General features: G+C 36.6%; 1 protein-coding gene across 1 annotated transcript; it reads left to right on the top strand.

The window, feature by feature from the left end:
• The first annotated feature begins 1,597 nt into the window (after positions 1-1,597).
• Positions 1,598-25,129, top strand: LOC110383349 (galectin-4). The gene is made up of 9 exons (XM_064042793.1): positions 1,598-1,828; positions 6,008-6,096; positions 6,916-7,123; positions 7,700-7,840; positions 8,225-8,235; positions 8,587-8,657; positions 18,357-18,388; positions 18,924-19,109; positions 21,302-25,129. The coding sequence occupies exons 1-9, from the start codon at positions 1,802-1,804 to the stop codon at positions 21,359-21,361; spliced, it is 825 nt and encodes a 274-aa protein (XP_063898863.1). The 5' UTR covers positions 1,598-1,801; the 3' UTR covers positions 21,362-25,129.
• The last annotated feature ends 258 nt before the right edge of the window (positions 25,130-25,387 follow it).

The raw sequence follows: 25,387 nt of genomic DNA, 5'->3' as shown, positions 1-25,387 counted from the left end.
GTGAGAATTTGAGAATGTGTGATTTCCCCCCGCAAAAAATGACAGACAGTTTTGTATCGGTAAAAAACGCAATGGCTACTCCCCTCCGTGTTGCTCTATGTCGTTAGTCCTTATGACTTCGACGTTATATTACAGGATAAACTAAGGGCGCGATTCTACTAATTTTACTTCAGTAAGCGACATACGAATCATATCCGACTAAGGTCCAATTACGACTGAAGCATGTGGCATTCCGCTATTTATTCTGACTGATAAATAAACGTTTTTATCCGTTTCTGTGATTCAATAATGAATCATAATAATCATATTGTCTGCAAATAATTTACGTGCGATTGCAATATGATTAAGCCTTTCCTTAGCACTTCTTTTCAAGTTCATCATCATCATCATCTTAGCTTAGCCATAGGCTGAACATAGGCCTCCCCCTTAGATCTCCACAGATACCTGGGGCCCGATTCTCCTAATTTTAATAAAGCAACATACGATTCACATTCGACTGCGATCCAATCATGACTCGATTACGATTGACGCGTATTTTTTCTTTGAAATAAACGTTTTTATCCATTCCTGTGATTCAAGAATGAATCATATTGTCTGCAAATAATTTACGTTCGATTGTAATATGATTGTAGAACAAACTACCGTAAAGACCAAATGACAAACCAATCGAATGTCATTGGAATACGATTGGTCTTTTATTAGTAGCAGAATGTGCGATATGGTTTAAACATAATTTGATATTAAGCCTTTCCTTAGCTCTAAGTTCATTATCATCAACATCTCAGCCATAGGACGTCCACTGCTGAACATAGGCCTCCCCCTTAGATCTCCACAGATACCTGTTGGAGGCGACCCTGCATCCAAGTTAAACATTTGAAAAAAACCCCGACAGAAAAACCCAAATTCCCATTAAAGAGTAATTAATGATAGAATCTCTTAATTATAGCAGTACCTACGTTGCATCGCGGGACCACTCCTAATACAATTTTGTTATTTGCGTTAAGTGCGAGTGGTCTAAAACGGTAAATATGCGATTAAATACCTACTTTTACTTAGTCAAAACATAAAAAAAAAACTATTTAATAATTTGAATGTCCCGCCACCCCTAAGTAGCAAGCAACATAAAGTAATTGCACGTTAAAAAAATAAGTTGCCGCTGAAAATATTCCCTCTAAATACTTCTCTATTCTCGATAAATCATTAAAAACCCAATGAAGATAAAACCAGAAGACGTAAATAACAGAGTAAAGAATGCCACATAAATAATGATGATGTCCTCCTAGCCGATTATCGGCTGCGGCGGCTGTTCTCGTGTAAGAAGATCAGCCAGCTGCGCAGGACATATTATAGTGCACAAGCATTTGCACAGGCGCAAATGCTTTTTTTGTGCACTCACAATAAATATCAAGTTAGTGGTAAAACTAATTTTTTTTAGCTGAATGGCCTAGAAGTCAAACCTATGAAATTCGAACACTTTTGACGTAATAAATAAAAACGTTTCATTCTACAAAACTACAAATAATAGCTTTTGTTGTGTAGTGCCTTCTCACTTCCTCTCGTATCAATTCCTATATCCGTCTCCCTCGCACACATGAACCAACAGACATCACGCTAAGGATTATTCATCCATCGTCATATGACGTATGACGCATTAAAAGAATTGATTCAATTGATTCGCGTAATATTATTGCGCTAGGCGTATCCGGCGCTTAGTATTTAAGTGTAAATCGTCATAAAACGTTGTGTAACCTTCATAAAATCAGTTTTTGGAGTGATCGCCGCGAAAAACTAGCAAGAAAAAATGGCTGCCCCCCCGATTTACAACCCTGTAAGTTATTTTTCGTTTGTCGGTGTTATTACGAAAGATGCCATTATATGCGGCGTTTTACTTAATTTCAAGGGCATTTAGAACAATTTGGTGCGATTCGTTACATTGCGCCGTGTGTAAATACAATGTTCTGTTGAAACAAAGTTATCATGATCCTTTTACGGCGCCCGAAATTATAAAATATTCGGTGGAATTTACAGTCCCCAAGGTCTTTGCCTATTATAGAAGCGGTAATTCGCGCTACCCGCGTTAATCAATGAGTTTTCCGCCATAATTTTGTGTCTTAGTCTAGAGAATTTCGCAATGTTGCATTTTTTTATACTCTTCAATTCTTAGTCTACGTTAATTTGAATAGACGTAAATTATAAGTCATTTATATTCCGCGGTTGCCGGCTATCTGCACAGAATACTAAAGTAAAGGTGGATAAAACGCTTGAGCACGCAAGATGTGTACAAAATTACGAAAATAGACACTATCTCTAGCTAACTATTCCTAAAATAATTCTATAGTACAAACTCCTTGCAGCTATTTCGATTTTTAAAAACATTGGTGGTCAAAGACCTCGTTGGAATGGAATGTGGTTGTTTAAAAAGTATTCATATTGATATCTATGATACTTTATTTAGCTAGCTAAAACTAGCCTTTTCCCGCGGTTTTACTCGCGTCCTGTGGGCACTACCTCCCGCACGTGGATAAAAAGTAGCCTATATGTATATAATATAACCTGTATTACTACTAAGTTTACCTTATATGGGTCGCCGGAATACCCTGGATTCAGGTTGCCTCCAACAGGTATCTGTGAAGATCTAAGGGGGAGGCCTATGTTCAGCAGTGGACGTCCTAAGGCTGAGATGATGATGATAATGACTGCTAAGTTTCATCAGGTTCAGTAGTTTGTATGTGAACGAGTAAGAAACAAGCTTAAAGACTAATGATAGTAGGATTTATTATTCATTTTATTGGAACATCTTTGGCAGTCATTACAGTTTGTCAGAAGCCAGTAAGACTGACACCAGTCTAACCAAGAGGTATTGGGTTGCCCGGGTAACTGTGTTGAGGAGATCAAATAGGCAGTCGCTCCTTGTGGCACACTGGTACTCAGCTGCATGCGGTTAGACTGGAAGCCGACCCCAACATAGTTGGGAAAGGCTCAGTTGACAATGGTGCAACTCACTCTTGGCCTTGAAGATTTCTCACAAACACATACACTCTATTGTATTTTGTATTCTAAATAATAAATTGAATAGACACTACATATAATTTAAAATAAGCATGACTCATTTTTTTGCTGGTTAATTATAGATATGACTTGGCCAAATTAATGGTTTCCAGCTGGGTTCAAAGAGAATTTCTTATTCCTATAAACTATAAATCAAAAGAATAGTTAGGTTTTACAAATTCTTTCAGATCTCTTTCCTTATTCATATCATCTGCATAGCCTTTTCCCAACTATGTTGGGGTCGGCTTCCAGTCTAACCGGATGCAGCTGAGTACCAGTGCTTTACAAGAAGCGACTGCCTATCTGACCTACTCAACCCAGCTACCCGGGCAACCAGTATGGTATAGTTCTCGCTGAACGCAATGGTGACTTGCAACTTATTTCCGAGCATAGGTATGGTATGCACATGTCCTGAGCCTGTACATATACTTATACCCTTGTGCATCTCCACGGCTGATACATACCTGCATGTCCATATGAAAATATAACTTTCTTAAAAAGTGTCCATGGAGTTTCTTGCAGACTCTTCTCCATGAGACCAACTTTGGAACTGTGCAACTAGTGTGATGTTATATAAGGCCTGTTTGAAATTCAAACATTTGAGTTTGATACAAATGTTTTCTGTGTAGGGTATTGGAAGCGCCATAAAGTTTGACGAGAACTACTCTTCTAAAATGTTATTAGTAAGAGGACTTTTTTGTTTTTCCCTAAAGGCTCCGTAACTACTAAACTGATTTTAAAAATTCTTTCACTGTATGAAAGCTACACTCTTCCCGAGTAACATAGGCTATATTTTATCCCAGTACAGACAGTAGTTCCCACGGAACGCCAAGGAAACTGCTTTTAAACGGCTAGTAGGATATAATATAGATGTTATATCCGACATTCTTTACACCGTAAGACAATGATGACGTAACAGGAATGACGTCATAGATCAAAACATTCAATAAATGGAGTTCAAGGATAGGTCATTATTTAGATTATACTGATAATGGCTATAGTTCATTTCTAATGACTCCATGACTCACTAAACGGTTACAGGATCTATAAAACATAGACATAGGTTAACAGCTGATCCCGATATATTATCTATCCGTTGTTTTACTTATTAGGGATAGAATTTTGGCATTAGCCCCATACAAGTATATACATCACTAGCTTCCACTCGCGGCTTCGCTCGCGTATTGATCGGTTGTATCGCGTTTCTTCTAATTCTTTAAAATCCGGGATAAAAACTATCCTATGTTCTTTCTCAAGGTCAACTCTATCTCTACCAAATTTTATTAAAATCTATTCAGTGGTTTAGACGTGAAAGCGTAACAGACAGACAGAGTTACTTTCGCATTTTAATTATAATATTAGTAGGGATTTAATTAGGTACCTACATCAACAATAAAATATTTTTTTTAAAGCACAAGCATATTATAAAGGCGACAGTCTATGCATAATTAATAATTTTAAATTATATTGAAACAAACAGGATAATGATTAAAGAAAGGTCTTATACATAAAATTCCCCTGACCATGGAAATACCTTCACTGAATCAACCTTCGATAATAATATAAAACCTTGTTTTAATTCAGTTTCATTACTTTACACTAATACCTACTTCTTTTCTTGATACTTCGCACTCCCGTAAAGAAAGTCATCATCATCTCCCGAGCCTTTTCCCAACTATGTTGGTGTCGGCTTCCAGTCTAACCGCATGCAGCTGAGTACCAGTGTGCCACAAGGAGCGACTGCCTATCTGACCTCCTCAACCCAGTTACTTGGGCTACCCGATACCCCTCGGTTGGACTGGCGTCAGACTTACTGTCTTCTGACTACCCGTAACGACTGCCAAGGATGTTCAATGACAGCCGGGACCTGCAGCTTAACGTGCCATCCGAAACACAGTCATTCATTTCGGTCACAGAACGAGGCAACACATACTCGCAAAGTTATTTGACGAGAGCGGTACTGTCATTTTCACCGTGTCACCGTGAAGTCAGAACGAAAAAAACCGGCCATGTGCGGCACTGAATCGCGCACGAAGGGTTCCGTACAATTATTTAAAAAATGAGCCAAAAGATCACGTTTGTTGTATGGGAGCTCCCCAAAATATTTATTTAATCCTAGTTTTCAGTATTTGTTGTTATAGCGGCAACAGAAATACATCATCTTTGAAAATTTCAACTCTCTAACTATCACGGCTCATGAGATACAGCCTGGTGACAGATGGACGGACGGACAGAGGAGCGAAAACAATAGGGTCCCGTTTTACCCTTTGGTACGGAACCCTGAAGAAGAAATAATGATAGAATTTGCAAGGTTTGCAATACATATGAATCTATCATACGATATAGAGGTTATCGACCTTCTTATCTACTCATAATGTTATGTAAACAACACTTATCTAGGTATTATGAAATCACTTTCGATTCAGTAATTTTGTATATTGATCGTGCTAAGTGAATTACAAGTAATACTATTGACATGTGTCCTAATTGAAATATTTTTACGCAAACGATAAAAAAATACTCTAAAGTAGTAAACGCAACGTTTTTCCCTCTCTCACGCATACACAAGTACCTTGAAAGAACAGGCCATGTAACGTGACGGTATAGATCAAAATTAAAAATGGTGAGTGTGTAAAGTGAGTATTTCCATAATTTTGGAACGACTTTTGGTCTTGCCAATACATGTATTCAGTATCCCAGCCACAGCATTTTACTATACACGTTCTCGCCAAAGTCATTGGCGGCTTGCAATTCTCAACTATGCCTAAAAATCGCGTCAAGAGCGAGTCGGATCGCTAATAATGTCTTTCGTCTTCCTAAAATATTCATGTTATAGTATTTGCGGTAAGCGCAGCAACAGAAATAGGTAGGTACATCATTAAAAGGGTCCCATTTTCCATCTACCATAAAGTTTGCCACGAAATAAACGTACTAATAATGTATTTATGTATTTTTTCAGGTCATACCATGTGTGCACCCCATCCCCGCTGGCATGTACCCGGGCCGCATGATCAGGGTCCAGGGTAGCATACCTCCAGGTGCTCAGAGGTAAGCATACTTTATCAGGCTTATAACATTAAACGGTATACGCACATTCCCCGCAGCCGCAGCTGCACTATTGGTTAGAATGTATTTACATGAAACCTAGCATTCAAACGCACCTTTAATTCATATTTTTCTTAATCTTTAATTTCGCAACTGCACAGGTCTCGGGTTCGATTCCCGGGTCGTGCTGAAATTTCTTTGTGGGTTTAAGAAACGTTAATCTCGATCCTGTTTGAGATCTCTCTCGGGTGCCGATCGGGCTATGAGAGGGAAGGTGAAGGGCTCATGTAATTCTGAAGTACGAATAGTGCTGTTTTCAGCCTTTTAAATAAACGATCTTTAATTTAGAAGAAATGGTCATTGTCCCTATGTCTGCGCAAAGCTTGTTCACTATAATACGTCTTACACAGCTGGCTGATCTCCCTACACGAGAACAGCCGACGTGGACCCACTTATGGGCCTCTCCACCGGCCTTAAGGCGGGTCTACGCTAGATGAACCGAGCACGAGCGAAGCACAAGCGGAGCCGTTCTCGGCTTGTCGTTCGCGGCGTCAAGTGTAGACGTACAACGAACCTACAACGATCACTGTTAGCAAATCCCATTGTGTTCGTCAAAAACCGACAACAGGCGGAACGTAGCCGAGCACGAACGAAATGCTCGCAGCACGCTTGTTAGTGGCTTGTAAGTTGGTCCACACTAGACGAATTGTGTTCGGCTCGTGCTCCACTCGTGGTCGGCTCTTCTAGCGTAGACGCAGCTGAAGATGCCTGATCTAAATAAACAAATAAAATAAATTATTTATTCCTGAATTTCCGTTCCAGGTTTGCCATCAACTTCCAATGCGGTCCCAACACGGACCCTCGGGACGACATCGCTCTACACTTGAACTTTAGATTCGTGGAGATGGTGGTGGTCCGAAACCACCTCACCGCCATGAACTGGGGAGTGGAGGACACGAATGGAGGAATGCCTCTACATAGGGGGGAGTCGTTTGAAGCTCTGATATTGTGTGAACCTATGTCTATGAAGGTGAGAGGTTTTGTGTAGTTAATTAAGTGTATTTAAGAGTTAATTGGGGAATGCCCTACATAGGGGGGTCTTTAAAGTCTTTAAAGGTTTGATTTTTTGTGAACCTATGTCTATGAAGGTGAGCGAATAAACACATTTAATTTTAGTTAAGACAAACCTTCTATGTCCATATGATTAAATTACATTAAATCAATATTAAAATTGCGCAAGACGGCTGGCAGGAGCTGGATGCGAGAAGCCGAAAATCGATCTCAGTGGCGTGCACTTGGAGAGGCCTATGTCCAGCAGTGGACTGCGATAGGCTGATGATGATGATGATGAATATTAAAATTTAGGCCCGGTTTCACTATTTTAATTACCAATAAAGCACTTGTTATCCGCTAGTTAATACTATCTGCCAGATATTGCGATCCAACACAGGTGTTGATACCAAAAGTTATAGTTTATCTGTCAGATCCTAGGCTAGCCTAGTTCATAGGCTATCAGAGACTTTGTCAGTTTCCAGTGAAACAAGCTATTAATATTTTTTTGTTTGGAATCATTCAGTTTTTAACCATTTTATTTTTCGCTTTACAGGTAGCTCTGAACGGCATGCATTTCTGCGAGTTCCCTCACCGCATTCCGTTCCAGCGAATCTCACATCTGACCGTGGATGGTGACGTGATGATACAACTCATCGGCTTCGAGGGTGCTCAGCCACCGCAGCAGATGTACATGGTATGTACCAGCTAGGCACTTCATTATCTGCCGGGGTTGGCTTCCAGTCTAACGGGATGCAGCTGAGTACCAGTGTGCCACAAGGAGCGACTGCCTATCTGATCTCCTTAACTGCTGCAGCAAATGCACATGGTATGTAGACCTTATGATCAGTCAAAGACATCATCTGCCGAGCCTTTTCCCAACTATGTTGGTGTCGGCTTCAAGTCTAACCGCATGCAGCTGAGTACCAGTGTGCCACAAGGAGCTACTGCGTATCTGGCCTCCTCAACCCAGTTGCTAGCAATGTGATACTCCTAGGTAAGACTGGTTGCCAGTAAGTGCAGTTGTCCTTAAGTGGCTAGGCCCTTAACTAAAGGTAAACCTAAAAAAAAATTGATGCAGTTGAATTCAAGGTAAACATATATTAATTACTTAAGCAATAAAATAATCAGGTATCTCTCATATTTTTATTTGTATCATTTAACTAAACATTGTAATGTAAGGTTTGAATATTTCATAATTTACACTTCATTATATTTTACATGCATCTACCATTCTTTGCTACTAACGAAATAATAAAATCGCACTCTCCCGTAGCGGGTCTGCTGGAAGAGATTTCATATGAAATAAGCTTTTATACTATTAATTGTACTTTTCTTCTTGTATATGTTCTGTATGTAACAGTGTACATAAACAGTAAAATAAATATGATGCTTCATAAACATACTTACTCATTATTAATGTTCTAAATTGTACATTTCCAGTCGGAGCCCCGCGTACGGCGCGTACGGAGCCCCGGCGTACGGAGCGCCCGGATACGGCGGCGCACCACAAGGTAACAGTTACTAGTAGTATTTTACATATTATATAGGTACTAACATTATAAAGCTGTACAGTTTGTTTGTACTCGGCTCTAAGAAACGTGGTCCAAAATATACTAATATTATAAACCTGGACTATAAAGTCAGAAATCTGCAACCCGCATCTCGCGCGTGGTGATTAACGCTCAATCCTTCTCCGTGTGAGAGGAGGCCGCAGCACAGCAGTGGGACGATAAAAAGGCTGTAACAGTAATAATACACGTCATGAATATAAAATAACAATGTAAGAATATCAAACGCTCATGGAGTGCATTCTCCCGAAAAGTTCTTTAAATACTTTTTAAGAATACCTTTTATAATAAGGTGGTGTATCTCAAAGACATTTATTGAAATTAGGGTAGTTAAATTAGCTCTTTTCATATCAAAACGAACTAAAAGACGCATCCCCAAAAAAACTTATTAAAAAAGTATTTACCGAATTCAATAATATAACCTAATGTTTTCTCCTAAATCTAACAAATACTATGCCCAAAAACCGCATCAAAATCGGTTCGTAAAAACGTCAGATCTTTGCTCACAAACATACGGGTTAAACTAAGCTAACCTCCGTTTTTCAAGTCGATTAAAAACACCCCTTAAAAGGTACCTATTACATAAACTCTCTGATTTAAATAGTATTTAATTGTTATTTTCAAGTTTTATGTTGTTTTTAATTTTTATGTTATTTTCTTTATTTTTAAGTTTCCTTTGTAAGAAATGTACCTACTATGATTTATCTAATTGACTTTTGAAGTCGTGTAAATCATACAAATAAATAAATACAATACATGCGTGAAAAAAAAACGTATTTTTTCGTAGCAATCGCTAGTAGTTTTGTTCTACCAAAATTTTAGTTCGTCAAAACGCCACCAGTGGGCGGTAAATCCGCTGTGTCAGAGTTGTCTGATGTCTCGATAGATGTCGCTGTGGTCGAGTTAGCTCGCGCTATGGTTTGGTTCCGCGCGCGAGGTTAGGTTCGGCGCCGCGGCCGGAACACGCGTAACTGGATAATAAAGGTCAGACGGTAGTCGTTTTATCCATATTTTTGACGAGATTTGCACGGTGCGATAGCGCCGGTAGATCTAGTATATACTTGAAAATTAATATTCTTTAAAGAATAATCAGTCTTATTTTCTACTGTAAGAAAATAATGACTACTGTCCGTACCGGGATAAAATATAGCCTATGTTACTCGGGAAGAGTGTAGCTTTACAACAGTGAAAGAATATTGCAAAAAGATCTTGTAATTTCTGAGATTAACGCGTCCAAACAAACTCTTCAGCTTTTTAATATTAGTATATTGTACTATTAGTTAAAATTAGAATTTATAGGTAAAACTAAACATTTTCAGTTACTTTAATTTGGAGTTTAGCTTCTAATACTAACCTTAGTTTATAGGTTTTAACTAAAAGGCTTAGCGAAGCGAATTATAGTCAAATAAAAAATACATTTTTATACATATCCCGCGTCCCATGTTAACTATTGCCCGTACCGGGATAAAATATAGCTTATGTTACTCGGGAAGAGTGTAGCTTTCCAACAGTGAAAGAATTTTTCAAATCCGTTCTGTAGTTTCGGAGCCTTTAGAGTACAAAGAAAATAATGTTTCCTCTTTATTAGATTATTGTAGAATATGGATTAGTGGTAAATAAAATTCGCTTCGTTATTATTTAGGCCCAAGTTTATTAACAACGTAAATGATAGTTTTCTTAAAACAACTGTTAACTTTGAAAATTGATTGTACCAATGCAACTTTTCTAAGTTTGTATGTACTTTCTAAGTATATCTTAGACACCAATGACTGTGTTTCGGATGGCGCGTGAAACTGTAGGTCCCGGCTGTCATTTAACATCTTTGGGCAGTCGTTACGGGTAGTCAGAAGCCAGGAAGTCTGACACCAGTCTTACCTAGTTGTATTGGGTTGTCCAAGTAACTGGGTTGAGGGGGTCAGATAGGCAGTCGCTCCTTGTGGCACACTAGTACTCAGCTGCATCCGATTAGACTAGAAGCCGACCCCAACATAGTCGGAAAACTACACAGTTGTTTTAAGAAAACTTACGTTTATATTTTCAGTTTAAATAGGCCTTAGTGGGTTTAGTCTAAGCATGCTTATTTTGCATGTAAATATAATATAAAATTCCTTGAAAATAGCTTTCTAAGCTTATAATATAACTTATATACTTATATGTAAACTATTATGTATAATATACAAGAATAGGCTTGATGACAGGGTAAAAAAAAAGTGATTCTAATTGGCCCGCATTTTAGGTTACTAAAAAATTTTGGACATGTATTTTGAATTTTAATAAAACGTTTACCGTCGTACCACAGAAACTTTTAAACGTCTGTTGAACACTTGTCTAAAACTATGACGTTGAAATAAGGTGCGTTTTGCGGCCATTTTTTTAGACAAGTGTTCAACAAATGTTTAAGTTTTTGTAGTAAGGCTGTTAAAATTCACTCACAAAAGTGACATAACACAAAATTTATCGTGTTATGTATATCTCCGTTGTTATTTGTTTGTGAGAGAAAAGAAAAAATACGTGTCTATTATTTTAAGGTTATCTAAAAGCCAGACTAATTACTTTTTTTCATACTTAATATATATCTGTTAATTATTTCTTACAAAAATGCATAATTTATGCATTATATGAATAAACTTTTTTTACATAATTATCTTAAAATACTAACATTTTCAACTTTAACCGGCCAAAGTGTGTAATTATTAACTTTGCCCGTTTTACGCGAGTGATTTCTTTCTTTTATATAAAATAATACAAAAGGTAAGTTTACCTTTTTTTTTGTAAATAATAATTGTATTTTTTTATATTATGTATATTTGTATTGTATATGTATTTATGTACTTTTTTATTTTTGTATGTCTCGTTTTTTTTTTGGAGTGTGTCTTTTTTAAAGCATGTAGATATTTTATCTTGCGAAAGCGTGTGATTTTACACAAACACAGATTTTACTGCATCTTATATAGTATTATTTAACGTCAGAATCAAGATAACTGTAGATCCGTCCACATAGAGGGCTTAAGAAGGAACATGGCGGGTTTAGTCAGTAAGAGTCTGACACTCCCGAGCGCTGCACACACAGCGAGAGCCGATATTTGATGATTTCCCATTAAAGATCTACCAAGCATTAGTTCAGGTCAATACAGCTAGCTTTGGCGTAGCAAATTTAAGACATTTACCACAAAAATCACAGTTAAAAATCATTGGTCAGTCCAATTTCAAATGGTTCGATTTCACAAATAATTTGAGTATTCATGATTCTGGCGTCAGTATTGATCTTATAAATACGCATGTCTGATTTTATTTTGTTGTTTTTTCGGTTTTCAAAATATTTTTGTTGCTTAAACATTGAAATATCACTTATGCCAATCCTCAATTTATGTTCGACTCTCCTATGTATAGTTAGATAGGCAGTCGCTCCTTGTGGCACACTGGTACTCAGCTGCATCCGGTTAGACTGGAAGCCGACCCCAACATAGTTGGGAAAAGGCAACCTATTTTATCTTTATATTTTGAAAACACAAATCCGAACTCGTATTTCTCAATACCAAGAAAATATATTTTAACAATTCACAAAATATTGATTTAAGCAAGCCAGACTTTGCTTTCCCACGTATATTTAGGTCCACAGACACTTCATGGTCAAGGGCATTTCGACCTTCATGGTAACAGAATTATTTACTTCAAGGTCAATATTTATAGTAACTGAAATATATTTTTCAAGGTCAAAATTTCAAGGTTGAACTCGTATACTGATGTTTTTGTTTGTGTTGAAAGGCCTGTGTTTAATAGAAGACGGCCTATGACTGAATGATGATGATTGAGGATAATTTAGGAATGTGATGATAGAAGTTGATGAGAGTGAGAAAGAAGACAGGCAGACATGTGTTCCTGGGGAGTTCGTTGTAATGATGATTTTGGATCTTTTGAGAGCGTTTTCTTAACTTCATACTCTCTTTTCTTTCTATTTAATGCACTCTTAAAGTCCTTATATTTATTTCTGTGATTGGGTTTAAAAAAAAATACGAATACGTCTCGTCTCGTCATAAATACAGATTATTTTCACAGATTTTTAGAAGAAATACTATATAAACATTATTTTATAATCTTCGCACAAATATTTTCAAAATTATTGCTTTCACCTCATAGAGCTGTATTTACAACTTATGCTTTTAGAACAAAAATTAGAGATCTATGTTTTTTTTTTCGAAAATTGTACACTATTTTAGTTTGTTTGCAAATGCTAGTAAATTATATTTATTTTGGTAATGTTTCCTTTGCTGCAGGCTTCTACTGACATGCTTGCGATAGCCGAGAGATAAAATACAGGTATAGTGGTATTTTTTTTTATCAAAATTATTTTTTAATTGGTAAACTTGAAATTAAAAAAAATAATAATTAAATGTCTCTCATCGTTCAAGTGGGGAAAAAATTTAAATCGTCGTCTTGGAAACAAAAAAGAATAAAAATATATAAAATATTGAAAAAAAAAAATAACGGGATTTCGAAATTCAGTTAAATAAATTCTGTTTTTATATAAAATTAGTCATTTAAAATATGCATAAAATATCTATTAAATAAACATGTAAAATAAAGTCTTTAAAATAGTTTATTTAAATAACACTATAATTTTGATTCCAGGTGCCTTGTAAACTAAGAAGAAAATGTCGGAGAACTTATGAAAGGAAGAAACTTATTAAAAACCTTTAAAAACTCGAAATGGCACTAAAACTAAAACTTATTTAATGGTTTTTTAAACAAAACTAATTTTAAAGGAACCATTATTTTTTGATGGCGAGTACACATCCTAGCCTTACTTACACATTTTTAACCGACTTCCCAAAAAGTTAGTTATCAATTCGAATGTTTTTTTTTATGTGTGGAATCTCGCCATAACAGAATCTCCTACAAACATAGAATATTTTGTCCAACTTTTACTGGTTTTTTCACACATTACCATTTCGTCAATTGTCCAGTCAATGTATAAAAAAGTCTCGATTTACAGTTATTTCAACTAGTCTTCCTTTAAAATTAGTTTTTTCTACTATTTCACACACTTTTTTTGTATTACACAGCTTAACGTGTCTTATTTTAATTATTAAAATTTTAAACATCACTGATTTTTTAAATCTTTTAAAACTTTTTTCTTTGTCGTAATCACTAAAGGGTATTTTAAATACTTTTTTTTAAGTAGTTGTTTTTTTTTGTTTGTTTAAATATTATTATTATTGCATTTTTTATACATGTAGCTTTGTGCTATAGTTTTGCTGTCTGTCTATGTCGTAGAAATGTAGATTTTTTAAATATTTTTTTGAAAAAAAAAATGACTAGCGGAGATGACAACGCAAAATCTCCTAAGAAAGTAGCGCGACAACATGCGGGACGAGGGACGACGAACGTTACTAGCTCCGCCCATTTTCAAAATAAAATCACCAATCAAGACCAATCTTTGACAGATTGGTTTTGATTCGACAAGGAACCCGAACGCCTCGTTAGTTGTAGTAACTGATCAAGGCTACCGCACGTTGCTTGAGCTACGAGAAGGCGCCTGACCTACCTGCCTTATGGCATCTCCGCTATCTTTCCTTCTTCGGTCCTACGAATTTTTTTGGCAATAAATATAATTATAACAGACTTATAAATAAATTAATATGTAAATGTGTAATATTCAAAGTTCCTCAATTTTAAAAGGCAGTGACAGACAGCCTTACAAACAATCTTAGTAGATATAAGTATAAATGTCCATTAAAGCCAAAAATTTCTTTATCAATGAGGTGTTTCAATGATTTCTAAAAATATTTTTTACCGACTTCCAAAAAGGAGGTAGCAGCAGTTCTTTGTAGCGTGGTATCGCGTAGCTTTTGCTATCTCACCTAGGACGGAAGATATAAAAAACTTTTTACAAAAAAAGTCTGACTATATCATGGTGAAAACCGCATAAAAATAGATTTAGCCAGATATGAGATGATAGCGCACAAACCTACATACATACATAATGGTAGTATTAAGTACCTTCTTTTTGAAGTCGGTTAAAAGTGAAATAGTTGAAACATCTCCCCTCTTGGATTTTAGAATATGTTTTTTATTCTGATAATAATTCTATGTAAAAACAAATATTGTTATTTTTTCGTACATAAATATGTCTTCAAAAAAATAAATACGTTTTAAAAATTAAAACTAATGTTTAAATTGTTGTTGGAAATCGCATTTAGGCTTTGCATTTAAAAAGGCAACTTTTCATTTAGACATTTTCAAAATTTACTTTTTTAACAAAATTGGGGTTTTTAACATTATATTTTTAGTGCACTATAATATGTCCTGCGCAGCTGGCTGATCACCTTATATGAGAACAGCCGCCGTGGCCGATAATCGGCTGTAACTCATATTTTCGATAAAACGGCTGAATGGTTTTTATGTTTTTTTTCATACATAGAAACTACTTTTAAATCAAAATATAAAGTACTAGCTTCCGCCTCAGAGTTCGGTTAAATCGCGTTTCCAAGAGAACTCTTCAAAAGTCCGTGATAAAAGCTATCCTATGTTCTTTCTCAAGGTCAACTCTATCCCTGTACCAAATTTTATTAAAAAGAAAAGTGGTTTAGACGTGAAAGCGTGACAGACAGACAGAGTTACTTTCGCATTTATAATATTAGTATTGATTTCTTGGAGTCGCTATTTCTATAATAAAATTTCATACACTCTCTGTTCAGCTGTTTTATCTTGAAAATAAAAATACTCTATTTGAGTAGGTAACTAACTAAAGGTAAACTGTCTTGATAGGACATTACACAAATACATATTAAACATAATATTATATACTGTTTAAGATCTGCTGTCATTTGAACATCTTTGGCAGTCGTTACGGGTAGTCAGAAGCCAGTAAGTCTGATACCAGTCTTACCTAGTATTGGGTTGCCCGAGTTACTGGGTTGAGGAGATCAGATAGGGCAGTCGCTCCTTGTGGCACACTGGTACTCAGCTGCATCCGACACCAATATAGCTGGAAAAAGGCTCGGGAGATGATTTATTTTAAAACTGAGTTTTGAACACGCTTATATTAGCTTCAATTGTAACTATGTATGTAAGAAAATCTTGGAATCTTAATTTTGCCCATTTCCCGGTCTTCGAAAGAAAGCGTGGAGCGTTTTGTATAAAAAGAGTAAAGATTACATAAACGCTCTATGCTTTCTTTCGTCAAACTAAATGTCCGAATTATTTTGTAATTTTGAGTGCGAAAAGCGTGTTTTTTTAAACTATTTTAAATGAAAAGTCTCATGGTTGTGTTTTTTTAAACTATTTTAAATAAAAAGTCCTATCAAGATCGTGTTTTTAAAAACTATTTTAAATAAAAAGTCCTATCAAGATTGTGTTTTTAAAACTATTTTAAATGAAAAGTCCTATCAAGATTGTGTTTTTTAAAACTATTTTAAATAAAAAGTCTATCCAGATTGTTTACCTGTAGTAAGTGAGTACTCAAAGGGAGTATTCTCAAAATTACTGTTTGTTAATTTATGTACGAATATATCCAAGGTTAGTTCTCACTATGTTCGTAGTTTTGCATTTAAAATGTAATAAATTTACTGTTGTATTACTTTATATAATTATGTATTTTTGCATTATTTAATATTTTTCAAGTTAATAAAAAATATTGAATTTAATTTTTTTGGTGTTTTCATTTTTAATTTATAATCATCTGCCTAGCCATTTCCCAAAAAACGTGGATGTAGGTATTACATGCAGAAACTATCTCAATTTTGTGATCATCTGCATAGGCTTTTCTCAACTATGTTGGGGTCGGCTTCCAGTCTAACCGGATGCAGCTGAGTGCCAGTGTGCCACATGGAGCGACTGCTTATCTGACCACCACAACTCGGTTACCTTGGTAGGAATGGTTATCAGACATTCTTGCTTGTGGGTATAGTTATCGGCACGAATCTTGAGCTCTGACCTTCACCTGCGCAGAAGTAATTTATTGGGTCCCTTTTGTGGTATGAAGTGCGGAGCGGGGGCGGGCTAAAGCGGTGATTGGCCCGCAGTGCATCGCGTCATAGCCGTCACTCGGGATTGGTTCTTTGCTAATAAATCACTTCTGCGCAGATGTAGGTCAGAGCTTAAGATTCGTGCCGATAACTATATAAGTCCTAAGGACTGCCAAAGACGGTCAAATGACAACTTGGACCCTCTAAGCCTCGAGCCTTCAAAACCACGAACGTTCTTTGCAGATTCTCATCATATTTTATCAAGATATAAATGTTATAAGAGGGAGTAAATTAATTTTGTAGACTATTTTAACCCCTTGAATCTTATAAATGAAAATAATACTGTAGAATTTGGTAGAGCTTGACAACAGTGAAAGAATTTTTCACATCGGTTCCGTAGTTTCAGAATCCTTAAGTTACAAACAAACGAAAAATCCTCTATGATTTTTTATATGTTATCTAATTAAACATTAGATTATAGTGTGATCTTCAAATTCAAAATTACTTCAGGGTCAAAATTACAAAATTGAGCCTACATTGGGACGAGAAACAGGTAGATATTTTTACAAATTATTCTTACTAATTGGCAAATTAAAAATAAATTGCTTAACCAATCATTTAAACTAGAAGTGCTTTTTTATAATGGTTGCTGATAACCTTATTATCTATGTTATTTGTGCCTAAACTGACCAAAGGCCTTTATATATGATTTCTAACATTTTAAATCAATATATTTTGCCTAATGAATTATAGACATTCATGCCTGTAGCACACCTCCGCTGCGAAACCCAAAGGTCGAAACCGCCATAGTTTCGCTGTGAGTTGTGAGTTGTTGGGCGGCGAAACAATAGCGAAATCATGTTAGAAAGAGACAACGTCATAGTCAGTTTTGTACGTTAGAGTAGGGAATTTCGCTATTGTTTCGCCGCCCAACAACTCACAACTCACAGCGAAACTATGGCGGTTTCGACCTTTGGGTTTCGCAGCGGAGGTGTGCTACAGGCATTAAGCTATAAGTTAAGCCTTTGGGTCCGTTCACACAGAGCGGAACCGATCGGCTGCGTGAGCGAGAGCGTCCAATCGGAGCTAAAAGTCTGCAAAACCGAGAAAAAGTACACGATCGGGGCCGATCAGCTCCTCTTATTATTTCACGGGGCCCGATTCTCCTAAGTTAAAAATGTCAAAATTGAATCCCAATATGATCGCAATAGCAGTTTTAACCATATCGGGCATTCTGCTACTTCTTCTTGGCGAGTCGATGGCAACTTAAATTTTGGAGGCCCAATATTTCGCTACGCATACGGCATTCTGCTACTAATATAAGACCAATCGTATTCCAACGACATTCGATTGGTTTGCGTTTGGTCTGCCATTTTGGTGATTTTGGTCTATACGGTAGTTTGCTCTACAATCATATGGCAATCGTAAATCATTTCCAGACAAAATGATTCATTATTGAATGACAGAAAAGGATAAAAACGTATATTTCAAAGAAAAATAGCGGAATGCCACATACGCTTCAATCGTAATTGAGTCGGGATTGGATCTCAGTCGAACGTGAATCGTATATCGCTTAAGTAAAATTAGGAGAATCGGGCCCCAGGTCTTGCGTAAATAATAAAGTTCTGATTATAACATAATAAATTAGTTTTCATGTATAACTGTATTGTTTCAGCCCCGCCGGCCTACGGGACACCAACGGCAGTGGTTAGTAATCATACATTTTATTATATTCATCAACTACTCCCTGCACCTGGATAAAAGTAGCCTATGTCCTTTCTTAGGATTTAGAATATATGTGTAAGAAATTGCAATTAAATTGGTTCAGTAGTTTTGGCGTGAAAGCTGAAAGCCCGATAGATTTCTTGTTCCCCGCAAAACACAGGAAGTGGTGAAGAGCGAGCGTTGTGGGGGGCTGTCTTTTGTAAACTGGACCTTCAAAAAGTGCTAGTTTTCAGCCTACTTTAAATACATGATTTTTGAATGCTAATTTTCAACATTTATTTAAAGAAAAACGGACCTCTATATTGTCCGTATACCTAGGATTTAGTAGTATTTTACGAAACATTTTTAACATTCATTCATTTACCTAGAAGACGCTGAATGCAGGTCGCCTCCAACAGGTATCTGTAGAGATCTAAGGGGGAGGCCTATGTTCAGCAGTGGACGTCCGCCGCCTGAGATGATGATGATGATTCATTTACCTACTTGTACTCATGAACTACCTATGGCACCTTTTCAGCCATACGGCCCTCAAGGCCCAATGATGGCAGGCCAACAAGTGATGGCCCAGCCTATGGTACAAGGCCAACAGCGACGGGGGATGGGAACCGGTGCTGCAGTCGGAATGGGAGCAGCCGCCCTCGCAGCTGGGGGCTTAGCTGGGTATGCCATGGGAGGAGGATTCCAAGGGGGATCTAGTAACGTGGTAAGTCTCATTGTTGAATTTCAGATAATTGTATGTCGAGCCATTTCCAAACTATGTTGGTGTCGGCTTTGGGAGTTGAGTATCAGTGTTTTACAAGGAGCGATTGCCTATCTGACCTCCTCAACCCAGTTACCCGGGCAACCCGGCATGCTTAGCATGGTTTAACATTTACACTTAAATTAAATGGCTTAGGATGAGTTGCACCATTTAACTATAACGATAACCAAACTATAATCAGCCGTATACCTACGGGTCGTACTATTTCTTGACGTTTTCTCCGATTGCATACTCATTAATGCTCGCGGAGCCGATCGGCTCCGGTCTCTATGAAAAGCAAAATGCGCGCTGATGCTCTCCGACCCGGTCTGTTTGAACGGACCCTACTAGCTGCTTCGAGTCAAATCGACGATTTGACAACTGAAAATGGTTCGGTCATCATTATAGTTAAATGGTGCAACTTATCGTTAATATTCTATCTATCAGGATGGATCTTCGCATGTAACCCCGCCTCATGGGGGTGAACAATTACCCACAGCGAATGTCACCCCACCTCCCCTGGGGATGGTGGATGAACAATCCTCCCCTATGGGACCTCCCTTGGGAACAGAACAATCCCTAATGAGTATATCACAGACGTCAATGGGAATAGAAGAACACCCAATGGGAATGGAACGAACATCAATAGGGATGACACAGACTCCAATGGGAATGCCACAACCCACGATAGGGAGTGACCCACCCCCAGTGGGGATGACGCAGTTGTTACAGCCCCCAATGGGGGAACAACCCCTTATGGGGGAGCAACCCGTTATGGATATGGAAGAATTGTCTATGGAAGCCCCGTACGATTATGACCTCGTTCAAGATGATTTTGACTGGGATTAGAATTTTTGGAAGGTTCGAGAATTAATTTCAATGTGTAGTAGAGTTGATTTGAATTCGTTTTATACCATTTTTGATAGCGTACGGTATTTTTGAAGAGAGAAAGAATAGGTATTTTTGTAGCGTAGAGTAGATGAGAATTATAATAGGTATAGATGACATAGGCTGAACGGTATTTTAAACAGTATGCAGATAAATGAAGAACCTACTCGTAGCTAGGTAATGTACAAAAGTGAACCTATAGTGTACTTTCACGTCGAAGTACCTTTAAATCTAGCAATAGTAATTAATATACTGAATACTTTAGCGATACCTAATTGATGTGATACTTTCATGTAAAAAAAACATCCAAATTGGTTCATCCGTTCAAGAGCTATGGAGCTAAGAACACAAGCAATGTTGTAAACGGGACCCCTCGTTTTGCGTTGGGGGTTAAAAATGTATCTAACGGAATGATTGAATGGTCCACGTCCGATAAATAATCGGTTACCGATTTTTTGTAGGAGAACAATACAACACATTTCTAGCAATAGTTCAACGTACAACGTCCTACAAAAGTGGGTCAGAAAATACCAGTCAGAACGTCCTACAAAAAATCGGTCCGATTACCAGTCCTACAAGTCTGACATTGACGTGCATCCTAACCCCATTCCTAATATTTTATCTATCTGTTGATTTGGTTACTAGAGGTAGGAATTTGACATATAGGGCTTTTTTTTAACGACGTCAAAAATCATCAAATGACCTCTGTGGGTTAGCAGCGGTGAGGAAGTATCAGACTCTTACTGACTAAAGCCGTCGTGTTCCGTCATAGGCCTTTTATGTACCAGCGCCGCGGTAACTCTTTCGAACAATCCCGCAGCCCCGACAGACTTCGGCCCATTATTAAAAATTTTGTCTCTAGTACGCAAAACCATAGATAGGTTGCTGTTGAGTTTGTTGCGCCACTTCTTCTTCCCAGCAAAAACACATAGGAAGTGCTGAAGGGTGGGCGTTTTGGGGACTGTGTTTTGTACATTTCTGACGTTCGAATAGTGCTGTTTTGCAGCCAAGTTTGAATAAAACGATTTTAGATTTTATATATATTTGTTAACTAGCTTCTGCCAGCGGTTTCACCCGCATCCCGTGGGAACTACTTCCTGTACCGGGATAAAAAGTAGCCTATAGCCTTCCTCGATAAATGGGCTATCTAACACTGAAAGAAATTTTTAAATCGGTCACGTAGTTCCTGAGATTAGCGCGTTCAAACAAACAAACAAACTCTTCAGCTTTATAATATTAGTATAGATTACCATATTTCTGTTCCCCAGGAGGAAGTATCCACGTTCTCCGAGTCGGTAGACTTCGGCGGCGACGATTGGATGGACTGAAGGCACTTGAAGTGCGCGCTGGCACTGGTCGGTACCATCCTAGTGCTAGTTACTGACCTGGTACTTATTATCATGCTGCACGTGTTCGGGAGACTGAGTGAGGGTAGTAAGATGTAAGTTGAGTTTGTATTTTTAGTCGACTGTAGAAGAAAGAGTATTTTTTTTTTGTTGGCTGAAAAATTGCACTAATAATCGTTACTGGAAATATGAAATGGCGTAAGGGACGAAATAAGTTTTTTTTTTCACAAATCTGACGATAACTTTTTAACTATAAGTTTTAAATTAAAAGTGTGTAAAACAAAATGTATGAGCAATGAGAGTTACGTTACCTTTTATAAAGACTTTTGCTTAACGTGTCATATACAACTTTAAAAAAAAAACAACCGAATTGAGAACCTCCTCCTTTTTTTGAAGTCGGTTGAAAATGGTCTTGACCTACTAAAAATATGAGGTGGAAGGGACATTTTTTTTAGATAGAAAGATTTTATGTATACTTATCGATAGAGACAAAAAAAACTGAATCCAACGATATATTATATAACTCATTTTCGACCAAATGTCCCTTACGCCATTTCATATTTCCGGTTTATTATAAAGGTGACAGTTTGTGCGTGTGTTTGTAACTTCTTCATGAATAATCGTCTAAACTACTACTTTTGCCTAACTATTTGATAAAAAAATGTATGTATGTAAAAAATATCAGTATTGATAAATCAGTATTTCGATTGAGACCAAAATTATAACGAAAATTGTGTAGGTACATATAATATTTTTGGATAAAATTATCTATTTTTGACAAATTATAAATAAAAGTCTGAATTGCGTGAAGTGAGAAGAAAAATCCCTGAAAACGATAATAGCGCTTTTAGCGCCCGGTTTTGCGGAAATCCGCTCGTTTGAAAGCGTTTTCCCGTCTATTAACTTTGTGCAATTCTAACTTTAAATTATAACAAAATTAATGTATGTACATATTTATATAAATATAGAATACCTAGTCGTTGTATATTGTAAAAAATATAATTCCCAAACTCAGTCGCCCAAATAAGAGATATTACATAGACAAAAATTCAAAGTCATGCCACTGTGAATTCTTTAAAAAATACATAAAAGAACTATGTTAGGTTTCATTAAAAATGGACTAAGATCATAAATAAAAATTATTTTTAAAATTTATCAAGCACTCGATATTATAAAAGATCTTTTATTAATTAAAAATGAATGTTGCCTTAAGTAGATTAGTAAAAAACTATCACTTGTTATATATATACTTAAATAAGTTTATATTAAGATCATCAGGCTATTGATAATTAATTCACTTATGTCATTATAGCTAAGACAGCTTTCTGCCTACGTTCATATCATTTGCCGAGCCTTTTCCCAACTCCGTTGGGGTCGGCTTCCAGTCTAACCGGATGCAGCTGAGTACCAGTGTGCCACAAGGAGCGACTGCCTATCTGACCTCCTCAACACAGTTACTATCAACCCGATACTCCGCAGGTAGTCTGGTGTCAGACTTACTGGCTTCTGACTACCCGTAATGACCCGTAACGACTGCCAAAGATGTTCAAATGACAGTCGATTCTTTATAAGGTACATTTCTGTCGACGCAAATTTAGTGTGACGAAAAATTTTCTAAGATTGTAAAAAAGATTGCCTGTATAAATATTATATAAAAATGTTAAAGATGTTGAAAAATATAAATTATGTTAAATCTATATTAATATTTTGTATGAAAATAATACATTATATGAAGGTATTGGTAAATTTATACAAAGTGGATACGATATATTATCACAAATAGCTATGTAGCCGTTTTCCCGCGGTTTCACCCGCGTCCCATAGGAACTACTGCCCGTACCGGGATAAAATATAGCCTATGTTACTCGGGAAGAGTGTAGCTTTCCAACAGTGAAAGAATTTTTCTAATCAGTTCAGTAGCTTTTGAGTTTATCCATTACAAAGAAAAATACAAATATTAGATTAATAAAAGTTATTATATAAATATATCATATCCATTTTGTATAATCTAAATATTAATTTTGTTGATTATTGGTAAAAGGGTATTTAATTTGAACAAATTATGGTCTCGAATAATCTTGAATTGTTCTATTGTTAAGAAATTGTTTTAATGTATATTACGTTGTATATTTTAATCTCATTTTAATTTGGTTAGTAGTTTTAGATTTTTTTTAATCTCTGCAAATGTTGAATTACTTTTGTAAGTACAAGATTGTTAAAATTACTGTAAATTACTTTGTATAAGTATATTTGAAATTAAAAGACGGAAAATCGGTCAGATACAAGTCTATAAATTCAGGATAGAAAAATGATTTTTTTTTTATGGACATAATTTGAATAATATTCAGAGGGCTCGATTACATTACTTCGAATATCAAATTATTTTTTCATCCCACCATCTCGGAAAGAGTAGTTTTACCCTTTGATATCTGAGCGCAAAAGCCGTTTTTATCCTCTAGAGCGGCAAAGTGATTTGAATTTAGAACATCGTGTGCAATACTCCATTTGTGACAATCTTGATAAGACTTTTCAAACAAATACATATTAAACAAATAAAATACTGCTTAAAATAATTATTCAATTAATTAAGTAGTTTTTACATAGATTTTTAACCTCGTTTCATTTTTAAACTGTGGTAGCGCCATCTATATTTTGTCTCACGGACTACGTCCACGCATCCAAATAATGTAATAGTACTGCGTTTGACTAAATTCAAACGAGCGATGCTACCCCCTCCCCTGTTTCCCGCTCCTGCTCTGTTCCGCACGCCTGGCGAGTGAGAGTGACACGCGCTCGCGCTCCGTGGCTCCATTGCTGTAACCGCCTGGAAGTAAACGCATCGCCGAGAAGAAGTACTCGTGCTTCTCCCGTGTCGCATGTCCTACTGTAGGATAGCGAACTATTGTGATAATCCGCCCGCGGGTGTGAACGTGACTATTGTGTTGTGATCGGGAAGACCGCCGCCTGCCGCCATCTTGTGAAGCCCAACGTTGGAGAGCCAGGTACGCGTGCATATCCTTAATTGCCTACACATCGCTCGTTCTCTTCTTGGCGATAACCAGCCATCCTCCAACCAAATACAGTCCACTTAAAACATTACTATTTTGCGTTTATTTCCAAACCAAACTGAGTTTTTAAATAAATGAATTTTAATAGGTACTTCTTTTTAATTTGACACTCATATGTGCGCGCCATTTTGTTTTTTTTGCATTTAGTAGTAATTTCCTCGATGAGGTGGGATGAAAAGTTAATAATTATTGAAACACTCGCTACGCTCGTGTTTCAATTTTAGATTCCTTCGCTTGCTCGGTCATCAAAATTGAGCACGCGTTTAAAAAGCAACTTTGCACTCTTGTATAATAAATAACTATTAACACGCTTATAATAGCTTCACTTGTAACTATGTATGTAAGAAAATCTTGGAATCTTAATATGACCCACTTCCCGGTCTTCGATTACGATGAAATTTTGCACACGCTCTGAGTTCTGATGACAACATAATGACTAGCGTATTTTTCAGTTTTTTAAACAATTTTTTTTTATAATTCTGTATCAAAACAAGCCGTTTGAATAAAAATATCAGTTATCTACTTAAATTATTTACTCAATTTAAAAGAATTATTTGTACGTAGTAGCATTTGTATGTAAAATAATATTAAATGCTGTGTGTAGGTACTTACGGAGAGGATCACTCGTGTGGCTTGTAACACTATGTATAGTTATAATTAATGTAAAATAATAAAATAAATTATATGTAAATATATAATTGTTTGTTTATTCTTGTCTATATTCATTCACCTTTTTTGAGATCTTTGGCAACTAAATAACTTTGTGTGTGCATCAGAATCGCTGTAAAACGTCCTCTTTTCCATAGTTGCTACCTAATTGCTACCAGCTACCGTTAGTTGCTACCCTTGTGCTTTTGAGCTATTTAAAACTGAGATCATTTTTTCAAATCGGTGGAGTAGTTCCTGAGATTAGCGTTCAAGCAAACAAACTTTACTTTCT

The sequence above is a fragment of the Helicoverpa armigera genome, chromosome 30 (assembly GCF_030705265.1).
Source record: "Helicoverpa armigera isolate CAAS_96S chromosome 30, ASM3070526v1, whole genome shotgun sequence".
NCBI lineage: Eukaryota > Metazoa > Arthropoda > Insecta > Lepidoptera > Noctuidae > Helicoverpa > Helicoverpa armigera.
This window is presented reverse-complemented; position numbering and strand designations above follow the sequence as displayed.